This window comes from Vidua chalybeata, chromosome 2, assembly GCF_026979565.1.
Source record: "Vidua chalybeata isolate OUT-0048 chromosome 2, bVidCha1 merged haplotype, whole genome shotgun sequence".
NCBI lineage: Eukaryota > Metazoa > Chordata > Aves > Passeriformes > Viduidae > Vidua > Vidua chalybeata.
In genome coordinates, this window is record NC_071531.1 from 71,161,291 (window position 1) to 71,176,540 (window position 15,250).

Consider the following 15,250-nt stretch of genomic DNA (forward strand, 5'->3'; position numbering starts at 1 on the left):
TTCACAGAAACACTGAAATAGGGATTAAATTTTTTGTTTAGCTTCCTGGGGAAATTGTGTGGCTCGACTGGTTTGCCTTCTATACTGTGGCACAGACCCAAAATAGTCCATCTCAGCCTAAGAGCTAACATCATAATTTTTAAACCTGCAGAGATCCCAATCTGATCAAGAATCACAGTGTAGATGAATTGATCCCAAACATCTGCTTCTTTTCTGCACAGGAAAAGAAAATTTATTTTGTTTGAATTTTTAATTGCAATTTTAGATTAAAGAAACCCCTGAATTAAAGAAAACAGTGGCATTAAAGAATAAAAATAAAATTGCTGTGGGAGGGAGCTCAGTGTGGTTGTACTTGTGTAGCTGTTGGGTACGTGGCTGTGTGCACAGATCCACATGCTGGCACACATTTCTCTTTTGTGTGTTACGAGAAGTCTTTCAGATTTGATACTTCTTGGTTATTGGTTGTTTTGGGTTTTTTACAAACACTGCTATTTAAAGATGTTTTTCATTCTACAAATGTTTCTCTCTGGCTTGTGCTGGCCAAGTCTGCCATTTTTTCCTCCTTGTCTGCATCCATACAGAAATCTGGGCATTCTGCATACATATATCCACCTGTGGTTCCATCATACAGCATGAGAAGAAAGTAAAGACAGAGTGGAGTTTTTCCTTTGAAGTGTTGTGTTTGGAAATTCATTTACTTCCAGCAGCAGTGATAGAAAACTGTCTTCCTTTTTTTACTATTATTTTTATTCCCCACTATGTAGTTTTTAATTAGTCCAGCCTAATCACCTTGTTCTATGAAGGCCATTCACATATTGGTGTTATAAAATTACCTCTGAACCAGGAATCCTAGCAAGGTTTTGCTGTGATTGTAATTTTCTAAGAATGCTAAGAAGAAAGACTTGGAATTTGCTTTAGATTTCCTGTAAAACAATTCTGTTTCAGCACTTAGCTTTTGGATTAACTCTTTTGATTATATGTAGTTAAAATTCGATACAGAGCACTTGAATGAAATGTCACTGTGAGCTGGCAAAACGAACCACTCAAGTAGTTACTATTTTTAGTAACCTTATCAAAATTCTATGGCAAGTACAACACAATTTCCATTTTAACTGATCCAGTATATTTTTATACCTGAAGCTTTTCTTTTGTGTCTGTATATGCATAGGATGACTACAGTTATTCAGGGATAAATTGTTCTCTCATCTGCATATTTTGTCCAATTTGTTTTGGAAAATACACAGTATTTGGTATATACTATATATTTTAAACTTTCTTCATTCATCAAAAGTATTTGTGAAAATTACCATTTAAAAAAACCCTTTTAGGTAGCCTGATGGACACTTCCAGGTAAGTCCAGTGTGCTGTAGTTAGGGTCTAGAAACATGATATTGAGTAGTTATCTTAGAAAAAAGGCCACTGCCTGAGGAAGCAGACTCACCTGGTGTCATGCTGAGCTTTGCAGTGTTTGCTGTGTAATTTATACAAAATTTATATCATTTTTCTCCTGTCAGTTATGGCTGTGCTATTAAGCCATCTCCAGCAGTGCTGGATCCATAACACATTGGAATTTTTTGCACTGCATGAGTAAATGTGGCCATGAGGTTTCCTTCCCATGCGGCAAGGTGGGGGTAAAAGAGGGAGGTTTCTGTTTTTATCACTGGTTCTTTTTCTTGAGTCTCTTGGGTCTGAAGCCCACATGTGGATGTAAGGTAGGTAATGATGGCCAAGAAGATGGTTGGTGTAGTTTTTAAGGCAGTGCTTCTTAGGCCTCCAAGGAAACAGAAAAAGAACCTGATTGCTTGATCTAGAAAAATATTGGGAAAATAGCACAAAATTATTCAAATGCATGGCTGGGTACTGCAGAGAGGAAGGGAATAGTCAGCTGTCAGTGTCTCTTGAGAAAAGGACAGGACATAAATTACTAAGGCAGAAGCCTGACTTAAGGAAGACAGCTGGGGATTCATTTTGATCACAAGGGTAGTTAACTGCAGAAATTAATTCTCTGAGGAGGTTATTGCTTCTCTGGCAGGTTTTCAGAACAGCTCATGTTCTCCAGCACATTCGCATTGCCAATACTCTCTGTGTTGCAGAGTGGATCATTTCTGGTAAACTTCCTTGCCCAAGGAGCCAAGCCAGACTGACTCTTACCTGATGTCCTGGGCATGGCACAGCAGTCCTGGGGCCACGCTTCATGAGGTCCCTGAATGCCATGGCTTTTCACAGCTGGACTTTCATAGCATATGGAAAAGCCCTTAGCTTGATTTATCGTTTGGTTTTTTTTTTCCCCTCAGGGAGGGGCTGATGGTGTTAATTCTTCCTGTAAATCATTTCAATTTTGATAGCGTTTGAAGTTACTTTGCCATCAGTGTAATTGGTAAGACTTATATATATAACAGGAAAAAACTTAGAGACACTATGGTAAACCACAGTCCCCACTAACTGTTCTATTTGTCACCATATTTCTTGTCTGTGCAGAGGAGCAGATGAAAATGTTGCAGAGAAGACTTGTTCTAGATCTAGAAAGTGTGTTTCTTACTTTCCTTGGAGTATGTTTTCTGTTAGGATCTACTAGGATCGACTTGATTTCGTATGAGAATCTGCAAATTTTCCTTGTTTTTAAAACAACCAACTCAATGAAAATATTGTTGTTCTTACCATCACTGAATGTCTAGTCAGTTTAGTCAGTTTTCATTTAAATAATTATTTGATTCCAGGTGAAGTTAATTTCACACTGTACTCTAGGCATGTTGAAGTTGAGGGTGAGTTATGCCCTGCATACTCAAATTTAGCTTTTCTCCCTTGCTAGCTATCACTTCAGATCAACACAAAGTGCTTTTCTATATCCATGGTCACTTTCCTTGGCCTGCCTCTTCCACTCCCAGTGCCCCTGGAGGTTCAAGTTTTGTGAGTCTCTGAACTTTCACCCTAGTGACAGCCTGGGGATGAGGCTGAGGTCCCCAGCACCATGAGTGGCCCAGGTGAGAAAGATGTGGAGGCAGGGATATTGCCATGCCATGGCTTCATCATCTTCCATGATGCCTTTTGTTTCCACCTTACCCTTGAGTACTTCCATGTATAAAAGGTATACAAGTTATTCTTTCCTGAACCATCAGTGTTATGAAAGATGCTTCAACAGAATGGATAGTTCAGGTTGGGGTTTCAATTCTAGAGAATTGTGATGTCTTTGATTAAAAAACAGATGTCTAAGCGCGTAAAGTAAGTCCAAATTGAGCTTTTAGTGATGTTAATGTAAAGACAATTTGCTTGTGTAAGTCAAGGAAAGTGATTCATACAATTAAATATGGAAGTTTGATAGATTCTTACTGCAAAGATATTTTGCATTTTTATAGATATTAATTCTACTTTTTCAACTTGAAGAATCATTCTGCCCTGACAGTTCCCTTCTGATTTTAAAACTTGCTGAACTAAAACATAAGCCTCAAGTTTACTATATTCTGGAAATACCGAAAATCCAGGTCTACTGTCATGAATCTATTTTGTGTTTCAAGCATTTATTTGTCATCCATTCCATCAGTGTTGTGTCAGTGGGAATTCCATGAAACCTTTCAGGTTACACTGCCTTAATTGTAGCAACTTCAGGGCAATACATTTCAGAACTTTCTCCGGGGAGGGTCAAGCATCCCACAGCTGTGAGCTCCATGAGAGCACAGACACAGCCATTCCAGTGAATGGAATGCTCTGCAAGCTACATATCCACAGCATAGTTTTAGGTTAACTTATATAAGTAGATCTGGTAAGAGATCATTTGTAGTAAAATTCCAGCACATTATTTGTGCTTAGGACAACTTCTGCTGCTTTCTAGTGCATTGTGTTATGTGGAAAGCAGCTTTAGAGTGGTACTGTTAAAATGTTGGTTTTATAGCTAGTGAAATGTGCAGTGTTCCTTCATGTGTGTTACGTCCTGCCCCTTTCTCCTCGGTGTTGCTGAAGCATTGCCATCAGCACCATGTTTGGTCTCTGTGTCTCTGTGATGTTACTGTGCACAAATTCATGCTGTAAGTATAATTCCTGTACCGTATATTTCCTTTGACATTCAGAGCTTTGAATGTTTTCCTGACTACATAATTTTGGAAGTGACAGATTTCTCTTAAAAATGTAAGATGATGGTCTTAAACTGGCAAATGTTTTAAATAGTTCCATTGGCCTCTGTTAGGTTTGGTGTTTGGGATTAAAACTTTTAGAGTTCTCCAAGTGAGGAGAATATAAATAATTCCACTTTTTCCCCCCTGATTATATTGATTTCCATGTCAAAAAGGTCAACTTTTGTATATATTTCATAAACAGATCAATTACTCATTACTTTATAACCAGGAAAGAACCTATAAATAGCATCCAAGACAATGACAATCAATTGCAAAACTTCAGTAATGAATGTAAATATTTGCTATGAAAATGTTGATCTTTGTTACTGGTAGGCTGGGTTTTTTCATTCCTCTTAACAAGTGATGCTTCTATTTTTCTGATTCCTAATTTCATAAAGAAAATCACTTTGTTAGTCCTAATTCCACTGTTTTATAAAAATCCCAGTAACAGTTTCCTGAAAGATAGGATATGTGAGGATGTGTTCCCCATACAAAGCTTTTGGTGCAGCTGAGAATAGAGAAGTCAGAATGTTCCCCTGAGCACAGCATACACGTGGGGTTTTCTTAATTCCATGGGAAGGTGAGAAAATTCTGGTTTTGTTTCTTCTAAGCAAAAGGAAGCTAAAGGGAAAAAAAATCTCTGCAATCTTTGCTCTGTACAGGTGTCAGTTGAAATGCATGTACTCATTTATTCAAATGATCTTTTAAATTCTCAAAAAACCCCCGAACCCTAAATTAAATCTTCCCCTAGACACCAGTGCACTGCAGCAGGACACTCTGTCAGGCAAGGAAAGGAGCTGGGACAACTGCTCAGGGCTGCTTTTGTATAAATATCATGATGATGTTTGGCTCAGTTGTTCCTGTCCTTTTGCAATGTGTGTGCCTTTGTGGCAGTGAGTGGCATTCCCAGTTCCAGCACTTCCATGGAATCAGGACATCCTCACACTATGAGCGTCACTGCACTGCTCAGACACAAATGAACAAAGGGAGGACTCAAAAGCACCAGCTTCCTTTTTAACCTGTGTGTGCATTGAAGTGTCCTGTGTGTTTTTCCGTGAGGTGGGAAACAACTTAGAGGGCTTTTGGTTGCTTTTAAGTCATGAAGCTTCTGTTTGTATGCTGCTGGCTCATCACCCAAATTTAACAACCAGTCCAGTGTCACAAAGGAAGTTGGTTCCTGAGTTTCCATCTGCAGCTCATTAACCCAAAGTGTGCATAGGATGGGGCTGAATGAAAACATTTTGAAGTAAACAGGGCTACTATTAGGACAGCAGTGGTTTTTATTCTGTGTGGCCTTGACCCATGGAATGCAGCTTTTTGAAATGCATTGACTGCAGGTAGTAATGCTTTAGCTCAGAGCTGTTCATCATCCAACAGTGGCATCTCCCAAATTACAGTCACTACTTAGCACTCGGGCCACTGGATCCGGCTGATGGTGCTCTCTGCTGCCAGCTGCAGGAACAGTCTGGAGACCTATATAGGAGAAAAGCCAAGAAATCTGGGTGTGCAAGAGGAAGAGGAGAAAGGATGTGGTGGTCTGAGGGGCTGTATGGGACCTAATGGATCCTGGGAGCTGGATATGTGCCTCTCAGAGAAAAGGGAATACTGGGCTTCCTCAAAGCAGGAAGTAATCTAGAGACAGGAGCACATTTATGAGACAGTGCCATGTAGCAGGATGTTCTCCAGAGGAGAAGATAGAAACTTCTGAGGAGCTTTTCAAAGGTTAATGTTCTGTCCCCTCACTGAAGCACAGAGTCCAAATCAACTTTGACCTATGTTACATGGAAGTGGTCCTAGCTCAGACTCCTGCAGAAAGATGTAGCTAACGTTCTTGCTACACCCCTCATGCAGAGCAAGAAAAGGAAAATAGAACGGAAAACTTGGAATATGGTGGTTGGGTTAAGGATTGCTACAGACTGGCAAGTCAACTTTGAGAATACGGGATGTCATTTTAAGACATAGAAATCACACTAGCAAATGATTTGGCAAATTTTTAAAACTTCCCACGGAAAGTCCTTTTGTGTTTCTCCAGGATACAATTGCATGTTTTCTAGATGAAGAATTTGGGGTAGAATCTCTTTGAGAAAAGAGTCCCAGGGAACAAGACTTAACTAAATTTTATCCTGAAATTTAGAAAGAGTAAAGATTTCTACCTTGCTTTAGAGCCAGCCAATAAAGTCACATAGCAGTTTCAGACTTTACTGTTCAGATATGTTTAATGACATCAAATTTTGGCATATGTCTTGCTGATCTTTAGAATTTCAGTTTGAGTAGTGTATTTAATAGAAAATGGCACAGTATGTTCCCAAAAGTGTCCTAAAGATTATATCTGTTAGTGTCAGTTTTGCAGAGATGTATTAGTTAACTGTACTGTACAGGAGTGAAGAACATTTCTTGTTAATTTAGGGAGGGAGAAAGCTTGATGACACATGCAAATGGCACATCATATATTTTAAGTTCTGTGTATGTCGCCTACACTAACTGCATTTGTCCTTTCAACATCTTTCTTAGCTTGAGCACCACCATTTTTGAATTCTATGTGACTGTGATATTAATACACCTGTTAAAGAGAAGATTAATTATATAATAGCATTTTTATTAAAGATTAGGTACCCTTTGGGAGAAAATATATATATATATGTGTGTGTGTGTGTGTGTATGTGTATATATATATATATGTGGAGCCCTGATGATTTCTGCCTCGAAATTGCTGTCTTCCTTTCTTTACCTGCCAGCTGTCAGTGCTCAGGAAGGAGCTGGGCCAACTCATTCCCTGCAGGAGAAGTACAAAGTTCTTGGGGTTATGGGAGACACTAATTCTCAAGGTATTGGCAGCTGTGTCTGTAGATGTGCCAACAATCCCAGTTTATGCAGCTACATGAAGCAGTGCTGAGACACAACCTGAGAGCTACAACAGTGCTCTCATGCAACATGAATGTGGAAATGGGGTGAGGGCCGTGCTTGGAAGTTCAAGCAGACATAAGCTTCTCTTCCATGAGAGTGGAACTGAAGTGCCAGGAACAGCTGTCCTGTGAAACTCCTCTTTGACCTGCTACAGATGCCCTCAAAGGACACAAGGTGGCCCAAGAGTGAAAGAGTAGCAGAAGAATCTGCCCCAACCCTGTGTGCAAGCACTTAAGGCAGAAGCACATGCAGAAATACTTGGTGTGGTTCCAGCAGTGCTTCGCCCTGGTTCTCTCCAGTCTTCCCCAGGGAGTTGCAGTGTAGGGATGACTTTGCACTGAGGCATCTGGGCAGGGGAGCACAATGCTGCAATTTGCTGTCTGAGGAACAGATTCACTGCCAAAGCTGCTGCTCTGGTGGAGCACAGGAACCATGTATACGATGTGCGGATTAGCTCCGTTTTAAGGTGGAGTATGTAAGAAAGTAATTTTCTAATTTTATTCTTCAACCATGGCAGAAACAATTCCTCTTTTTTAAACACTTCTATTGGTTCTGAAGAGGTGACTCGTCTGAGCTATAAGAAGGATAATTTTGTACCAGATACAGATCTGCTTTATAATGATAGGTTCAGGAGCAGGACCTTTATCTAAGATCGAGTACCTTCAACTATTTCTCCACCTCCAGTTATTATTGTTGCAAAAGATCATGTGGGGTTTCCAATGATCTGATCCCATTTTTAAGTACAGGTTGGTAAACAGCAGCACTGGCATAAGTTGTTTTGCAAGCACTGTGCAGCAGCCAGACCTAGTCCCATCTTCCTTCTGCCTCCTTGACTCTTCAGGAATATTTTAGCCCTCTGTGCTTTGTAGCCTCTGATGTTCCTGCTAATGCCAGGAGCTCCCTCACACAGCTTCGTGCTTCCTGCCTGGCACTAGGCAAAGCAAAGCAGAGCTCCTCAGCCTGTTCATGGTTACCTCTCTCTGAAAAGCTCAGAGAAAGTCTCTGTACCTGGGCACTTGCAGTGGGGAGAGCACAGCTCTGTCTCCAGCTGGCTCTCGATGCTGCCTGCTAAAACTTAGGCAGTGCCAGCTCACTCTGCAGTTGTTGCCAAGGGCACAGAGCAGGTTTCTCACTTCACTCCCTGGGAAGCCAGAGTGGATGTGTACCCTGAGACATTTTGGAGACTGGGTTCAGTTCAGCAATGGGTATCTTTTCCCCAGGAAGCAGTTATATACCTTCACAATAAATGATGGCTGTGAACGCAGTGCTAGAACGTCCTAGTGATGGCAACAAGAGCAGAGCAGGGGACACGTGCTCTGAAGCTGGTAATGGCATCTCCCTTCATGTCCTGCAGCAGTGAGATACATGGATTAATTCCAAATGCATTGGTAACATATGGGTCTAAAATTATTTTGTGCTATTTAGAACAAGTCCTTTGAGCTAAGGCTGTTGTAAATTCTAATTAGTCCATGCTAATCTCCATAATAGGCAGCTATTTCTAATGCAGATCTAACTGATGATGTCTGACAGCATTTTCCACACTTATTTATACACTGGCAGCAAGCTGCTATCACACTAGGGTCAGAATGTTTGCTCAGGTTAAGAAAACTTTATTTTCTGTACTCTGCAGGGAGTTTGTATTTGCTGCAGGCTCGTGCCTGTTCCTGAGCACTAATTTATGCCTGTTTGCTTGTATCTATTTGTGCAGAAAATAGGGAAAACTCCTTCAGCCGTTCCCGAAGCTCCAGCGTGTCCAGTATCGACAGGGACTCAAAGGAGGCAATCACAGCTTTGTACTTCATGGAGTCCTTTGCCCGAAAGAACGACTCTGCTGTTTCCTCCTGCCTCTGGGTCGGAACAGGCCTCGGAATGGTCATAATCCTGTCCCTTAATCTGCCTGCTAGTGACGACTTACGGCAGTCAGAGCCAGTCGTGGTGTCACCAAGTGGTGAGAGTGCAGCTCTTTTCCTGCTTTTTATCTCTCTTGGTACAATGAGGCAATAACTGTATGATTTTGTATGGCCTTTTGGGCAGAAATGTCTCAAAAAATCAAGCAGTGGCCACTGACTGAGTGGAGGGCACACAGGTAAAGATGCTCATGAGGGACCAACAGCTTCATGGACTGAGATGCTTTGGTTGTGTTAATTCCAAAGAGACCCTTGTGTAACAGGCAAAGTTACGTGTTTCTTGTGAGGACGGGAAAATTACCAGAGCTCCTTCATATTGTGAAATTACAGTCCTGTTTACAATTCTGTCTGGGATTCTGCAAGCAGTTTGGCTGTCTTAGTATCAGAAAGCTGCAGAGAAGCAGAAGGGAGTTCAGGAGAGGAAACAAAAATGTTGGCAGGTTGCTGTACCAGGAGAGATCCTTGGCTGAGTGAGTGACAGATGGTGTAGCAGAGAGAACAGAGGGCTGAGAGGTCAGGTCTGAGGAGAGGCAGCATGTGCTTAAAAAATGGACAAAAAATGGAGAATGCACAGAAGCAGAGGTTTCCCACCCCCAGTTTGTTTAGAAAAACAATGGTGGAAGCTCACCAGACTTAGAGCAATTTTACTGCTGGGGAATACATACTCTACTAGTATAATGTAGAGATAAACAACAGGCCATCTTCAACAGCATGTATTACATCCAGCATTATAGATATCAGCTGCCTGAGAGCTTTCCAGTACTGGCAGGCTGTTTGTTCACCTTCTCATGTGGTCAGAAAGAACTGAGCATGCATGCCTTGTCACCTTGGCTGGATTAATGTGTGTGCTGTGTTTACAAAAGCTGGGTGTCAGCTCTGCTGTGCTGACAGGCAGTCTGGTTGTGGTTGCAGTGCCAGTGAGAGGAAATTCTGTTCTGCAGGCACCGTCCTGACACTGAAGGGAGCTGTGCTGACCTTCGCGTGCTTGGACTGCATGGGGACATTGACACATCAGCCCTATGAAGTATGGAGGGATCCACACAGTGCTGATGATGGTGACAAAACAAGGAAAAGGAAACTTGTCATGCATTCCCCTTCCTCCTCCCAGGATATGGGTGATCATCAATTTGCAGTCATTTGTTCAGAAAAACAAGCCAAAGTCTTCTCATTGCCTTCCCAAACATGTCTTTATGTCCACAACATCACCGAAACGTCCTTTTTATTGCGAGCAGATGTGGTCACCCTCTGTAACAGCGTCTGTCTGGCGTGCTTTTGTGCTAATGGGCACATCATGACACTAAGGTACTTATCTAACTAATCTTGTGGGAAAACTAAGCAAAGAGGAGGCACAGTGCTGTAATATTCCACTTGTGTTTGCCCCAGAGTGCCTGATGCTCTGCATTAACTCCCTGGTGGGTGCCGTTAATTCCCTGCCTTGATGCAGCCATACCTGATCCTTGGGCTGTCTCCACGTGGGGAGTTAAGGCAGGCAGGTGCACAGTAAAGTAAGCTCCTGTTTTTTTCTAGTAATCTACCTGTGACAGTTGATGGCTGGTGATTTTTAACTATGATAAAAGAAAGCCTTGATAATTTTGCCCAGTTGTGGTGGGTCAGGTATAGAGAAGTATAGAACTCAGCCATAGAAGGGGTTCTGTTTATCCTTTGTGAAGTACCAAGTCCCACTCCTGGCACTTCTGAAGCTTTTCTGTTCAGAGCACTTGGTTCCCCTTTCTTGTCCCCTCCCCCTGGGAGCTGACTGTGCAGTAGCCCTGTAGTTGTACCTTCACCTTGCTGCTCCCTGTTTCCCTGGCTAGGCCATTTAAATTTGGGAAAGTTCTGTCCAAAACAGCAAACCACAGGAAGCTGGAGGACAGCAAAGGCGATGCTGGAGCCTTTGTCCACAGGGTGGAAGCAGGGCCCTGCCAGGCCCTTTCCTATAGGTGTCCCTGCAGGCCTTGCCCTGCAAACAACCCAGTCCTGTGGCACAAGCCGTACCATGCTACATGCACATCCCATATCCAGACAGTAGCAGAAGCCTTAGGGCCATGGAGGCAAGGCAGCTAAAATTCCTCCATGCAAGCAAACAAAATGTGATGGGAATACAGCGGTTTTATGGCAGAATTTTTCAGCTTAGAGCTGTAGTTTAACTGTTGCAGTTATGGAGAGCATAAAGTGAAGTGTTGTTTAAAATGCAGGCACAGAGCAGGCGTACCATGTGTGGCAGCTGGTGATTAACCTGGGAATCTGCTTCTCCTCAGCTTGCCCAGCCTTCGCCCACTGCTGGACATCAACTATTTGCCTGTCACAGACATGAGGATAGCACGGACCTTTTGTTTCACTAACGAAGGGCAGGCTTTGTACCTGAGCTCTCCCACAGAGATCCAGCGCCTGACGTACAGCCAGGAGATGTGTGACAACCTGCAGGTAGGGCTCACACCTCACTCTGGTGCCTGTGTGTGGGAGGGATGGTAGCCTTACTCATCAGGGGTAAATTGGCCTTGATAAGGACAGTGCTGCAGGGGCAGGACAAATCTGTTCCTTTCCACTTGCCCTGACTGAATGATGCCAAAGCAACAGAGGGAGGTCAGCAGCTCTGTTGTTCCTTGGGCTTTTTCATGCACTCTCACCTGCACCTGTGCAAGAAGTCTTTACAATGTTAGAGATGGGCTGGTTTGGTTGGGTTATTTTACAATGAAAATGCAAATAAGAATGTCATTTACTGAAGAGAAGGAATTGTGAGAGGTTACAGGGAGAAACATGAGTAATAAAAGGAAAAAAAAAAAAAAAAAGAGGGGGAATAAGTTCTGGGTTATATAATTAGCAGTGAACCAGAATGGAAGTATAAAAGAAATGGTCCTGCCAGCACTCATTATGCCCTAGGGAATAACATGTGCTGAGCTGCTCAACTCACATCACAGCACTGTCTCAAGTCTGAAAAGGCACTTTGAGGAGTGAGCATTGCAGACCAGCTTTTGTGCACCAGAGAGGAGATTATTTTGCAAGGAGCTAATTTTAAAATAATCTAAAGGTTTGACCAATGCATCTTAGACTATGGACCTACAGCAAGAGGCTGTTACAAGCTAAATTTTTTTTTTACCAGCCATGCAACTACCAAGCAAAGGGAAATACAGCCCTTGCTTCTCTGTACTGCTGGACTAGGGCTGCTTTTATCTTGGCTTTTAGGCAAAAAAAATGGTTTGCATGGTCATTATGTGTGTACAGAAAGCAGATGACCCAGTATCACCTGCTACCTGAGAAAACAAAGCTGGGCTGCATGAGAGCTCCACTTAGGCTCCAAGGGCTGCAGTAATTTTTCTCCCCAGAGCAGGTGACTGTGCAGAGGAGCAGTGGCTGTGAGTCACTGCGCTGTCCTCGCACTCAGCCCCCAGGAGCGAGCGCTGTGTGCAGCACAGCAGCTGGATCTGCCTGCTGAGGCTTGGCTGAGCAAACATAGAGCTGAGCAACAGGGCAGAAACTGTTCCCAGTGCACACAGCCCCCTGGTTTCAAACACTAATGGGACTGCACACTTTTCCCATCAGTTTTTTTTTCCAGAGAACCAGCTTTCCCTAATACTGCTGCAAATAAATCTGAGCCTGACATTTGTTCAGAGTGACTGTTCCAAGATGTGGCACCAGAGCAGTGCCTTCAGCAGATGTGCTTATTTAGCTACGCTGATGGCACACTAATGGGGTGGGGGAAGGTTGTAGGAAGGTAAAAAACTACCAAACTCTGAATTGCCGGCAAGTGTTGAACTCAGGTGTGCTATAAAAAGAAAGCAGAGTGACTGCCCAGCCTGGCTGAGCAATCACTAAAGCAAAATACATAATGTTCAACAAATGGTTTATTCAATTATAGTGTCACCTCTGCTGTTTCTAAGCAAAATGCGACCTTATCACTGGTATTTTCATTCTGTATTAACTGCAGGTTTTTTTCTCTGGTAACAAACATGGGATTGGGTAGTGACAAACCAAGTCCCTTTGAAAGCATGAGTGAGCCTAGTTAGCCCCAGCATTTGTCAGAATACACAAATATTACCTGCACCATACTGTTCACACAACAGACTCTTTTAAAACTAGTTGATTAGATCCAGTGTATGTGGCCTGTTAATGAAAATCAAGAAAACACCTAGAACCACTTTCAACTCTTCAACCTTTTACATGGACTTTTTTCTGACTTTACTAGGACATGCTTGGGGATTTGTTTACTCCTGTGGAAACACCAGAAGCCCAAAACAGAGGCTTCCTCAAAGGACTTTTTGGAGGAAGTGGACAAGCTTTTGACAGGGAGGAGCTTTGTGAGTAATTTATTGCTTGGGGTTTTTTGGGCAGAAATTCATTCTTGAGATCCCCTGCCCTTGTCATCTAGGATGGAGCAGTACACAAGATTTAGATGATTGATGAAAAGAGAAAGTTGACCTAGTGGAGAAAGGGGAGGCTCCTTGTCTGCCATTGCATAAAACTTCACCTTGGCAGCTTCTTTTGATCAGCTGAGTGAGGGGCACAGGACTGCGCTGCAGATGTGGTGGTGGCAGAGCAAAGCCTTCCAGATGTGCCACCTACCCCTCCAACGATGTCACTGCTGCAAGGTGGCAGCTCAAGACTGGGGAGCAATGACAGAGCCAGGCCAGGAGCTCATCCCTGTCTCTCTGTCCATTTCTCCTTTGCAGTTGGCGAGGCCACAGCAGGAAAAGCCTCTCGCAGCCTCGCCCAGCACATCCCTGGATCCGGCGGGATTGAAGGCGTGAGAGGAGCCGCGGGTGGGGTCATCGGGGACCTGACTCGTGCACGCATTGCCCTGGATGAGAGGGGACAGAAGCTGGGCGAGCTGGATGAAAGGACTGCCAGCATGATGGCCAGCGCAGAGGCATTCTCCAAACATGCACACGAGGTAGGAGCCCTGGCAGGAACCCACACCCTGCAATTGACAACTGCCAACCCTGCGACCCTGCCTGTGCTTCCCTTTGGGAAAGCCAAGTGCCCATCTCTCCCTCCACCCAATTATGGTGTTGGAGGTGTGCTCCTGCTCCCAAACTATCAGAATGCCAAAAATAAACATACTCCTTCCTTTCACGTTTCCAGAAATGAGCATCCATTGTTAGCCTCTGAATTTAGAACATGGCACTTCTCATCTTGCCTTTCTCACAAATTCGTTATGCCACTTAATGCAGCACAACCATGCATTAGGGCAGAAAACAGGTAGGTGGATGAGTGTATAGGAACCTTTACAGATCTTACTGGGAAGAGTAAGTACAGCCCTGTGGTACTGTTATGTAGAACAGGCCTTGCCAGGAATAGGAATAGCTTCTGTGCTTGGGGCTGGAAATGGAAAGCTTTTCCATCCCACGCTGTTAAACTGGGAAACTTTTCCCATGCTGGGAAAACTAAAATTATTTTTCTTGAAGATAAAACAACATCAAAGCATTCTTCCCAAAATGCACGTTTTTCATTTAATGTGCATCACATCTCTGGACAAGACCTTTACATTTTTATTGGCTTTTGTTAGTGTGAGGCAGAAAGAATGTGCCCTGAATTGCAAGAAGTTTATATAGTCAGGGCATATCTACTATGCTCCATAGAGAAGTGTCTTTTTATTCCTATAGAAAGCAAGTTTCTTTAATTTTTGAGGAAGAAAAGTAGTTAAAGTTCCACAGGGAAAATCTTCTAAAATCAGCAATAGCAGGTAATGCTTTTTAAATGTAATAACTATGAAATTAAATACGAGATCTCAGTGGACTCAAGACCTGCTGACTTTGTTAGTGAAGTATTGCATTGTTCTGCATTTATAAATTCTGAAGTTTGACAGTTAATGGGCCTAGGTCATGTGTGGTCTCTCATATGCAGGGCAGTGTTTGATTGTCATTTGTTTGGTTTTTTCCCCATCTCTGTAGGTGATGCTCAAATACAAGGACAAAAAGTGGTACCAGTTTTAGACTTTCAAAGAAGCTGCTTGTGGCTTTATTAAGAGCACTGTTCAGGGAAGCAATCTTTATTCCCAGATCTACCAGTCACTGGCAAGAGACAGTTTTTTTCTCCTAGAAGATGTTTTCCTGTTACTGTTATTGGATTCATCACAGTGGACGTCAAGGAGAAATTTTACAGACCGTGGAATGGAAGCTGGAATCGTGAGGGTCTTTCCAACAGCTGACTCTTGGGGTGGCCAATTTCTTCCCAAAAGGAACTCAACCATCACTGTGGCATGTAGTTTTTCAGAAGCTGTAGGTATGAACTGTGGGGAGTGCATCTGGTTAAAAATATTCTGTACAAACTCGAATGTTAATGCACTTATAAAACTTTGCATGACTAATTGCCAACTTAAAAAAAAAAAGAGAAAAA

General features: G+C 42.9%; 1 protein-coding gene across 10 annotated transcripts in view; it reads left to right on the forward strand.

Annotated features, from left to right (window-relative positions):
• STXBP5L (syntaxin binding protein 5L) overlaps nucleotides 1–15,250 on the forward strand; it is a 181,692-nt gene extending 166,442 nt beyond the window's left edge. For all 10 annotated transcript variants that reach the window (XM_053933533.1, XM_053933571.1, XM_053933542.1 and 7 more), the window contains 6 exons: nucleotides 8,719–8,958; nucleotides 9,859–10,219; nucleotides 11,176–11,341; nucleotides 13,101–13,212; nucleotides 13,585–13,805; nucleotides 14,806–15,250. In XM_053933533.1, coding sequence (XP_053789508.1) covers nucleotides 8,719–8,958; nucleotides 9,859–10,219; nucleotides 11,176–11,341; nucleotides 13,101–13,212; nucleotides 13,585–13,805; nucleotides 14,806–14,847 — 1,142 coding nt within the window. In that variant the 3' untranslated portion in view covers nucleotides 14,848–15,250. The remainder of the gene's footprint in view (nucleotides 1–8,718; nucleotides 8,959–9,858; nucleotides 10,220–11,175; nucleotides 11,342–13,100; nucleotides 13,213–13,584; nucleotides 13,806–14,805) is intronic.